The sequence below is a fragment of the Seriola lalandi genome, unplaced genomic scaffold (assembly GCF_002814215.2).
Source record: "Seriola lalandi dorsalis isolate HSWRI2012SDOR001 ecotype SW California unplaced genomic scaffold, Sedor1 jcf7180001958961, whole genome shotgun sequence".
Classification (NCBI taxonomy): Eukaryota; Metazoa; Chordata; class Actinopteri; order Carangiformes; family Carangidae; genus Seriola; species Seriola lalandi.
In genome coordinates this window covers 1-713 of record NW_019429630.1, presented here as the reverse complement: position 1 = coordinate 713, position 713 = coordinate 1, and the positions used below count along the sequence as shown (strand labels likewise).

At 48.8% G+C, this 713-nt stretch overlaps 1 protein-coding gene across 1 annotated transcript; it reads left to right on the top strand.

Annotated features, from left to right (window-relative positions):
- Positions 1 to 6: 6 nt before the first annotated feature.
- LOC147820410 (NLR family CARD domain-containing protein 3-like) lies at positions 7 to 705 on the top strand (the record flags this gene model as incomplete). Its single annotated transcript, XM_087175195.1, has 1 exon — positions 7 to 705. A coding segment is annotated over exon 1 (696 nt), but the record flags the coding sequence as incomplete, so codon positions are not given.
- Between the last annotated feature and the right edge of the window lie 8 nt (positions 706 to 713).

Genomic DNA, 713 nt, shown 5'->3' with positions numbered 1-713 from the left:
GGAAACATCATGTTCTACCAAGAAGACCTGGAGCAGTGTGGTCTTGATGTCACAGAGGCCTCGGTGTACTCAGGACTTTGTACTGAGATCTTCAGAAGAGAGAGTGTGATCTTCCAGAAAACAGTCTACTGCTTTGTTCATCTGAGCGTTCAGGAGTTTCTGGCTGCAGTCTACATGTTCCACTGTTACACCAACAGGAAGACAGAGGTCCTGGAGAACTTCCTGTGGAAACAACATGTTGATTTAACCCTGGATGACTTCCTGAGGGCAGCCATGGAGAAATCTCTCCAAAGTAAAAATGGTCACCTGGACCTGTTTGTTCGCTTCCTTCATGGCCTCTCTCTGGAGTCCAACCAGAGACTCTTAGGAGGTCTGCTGGGTCAGAGAGAGAACAGTCCAGAAACCATCCAGAGAGCCATCAACAACCTGAAGGAGATGAACAGAGGTGATATCTCTCCTGACAGAACCATCAACATCTTCCACTGTCTGATGGAGATGAAGGATCACTCAGTTCATCAGGAGATCCAAGAGTTCCTGAAGTCAGAGAACAGATCAAAGAAGAAACTCTCTGAGATCCACTGCTCAGCTCTGGCCTACATGCTGCAGATGTCAGAGGAGGTTCTGGAGGAGTTGCACCTGGAGAAGTACAACACATCAGAGGAGGGACGACGGAGACTGATCCCAGCTGTGAGGAACTGCAGAAAGGCTCGGTG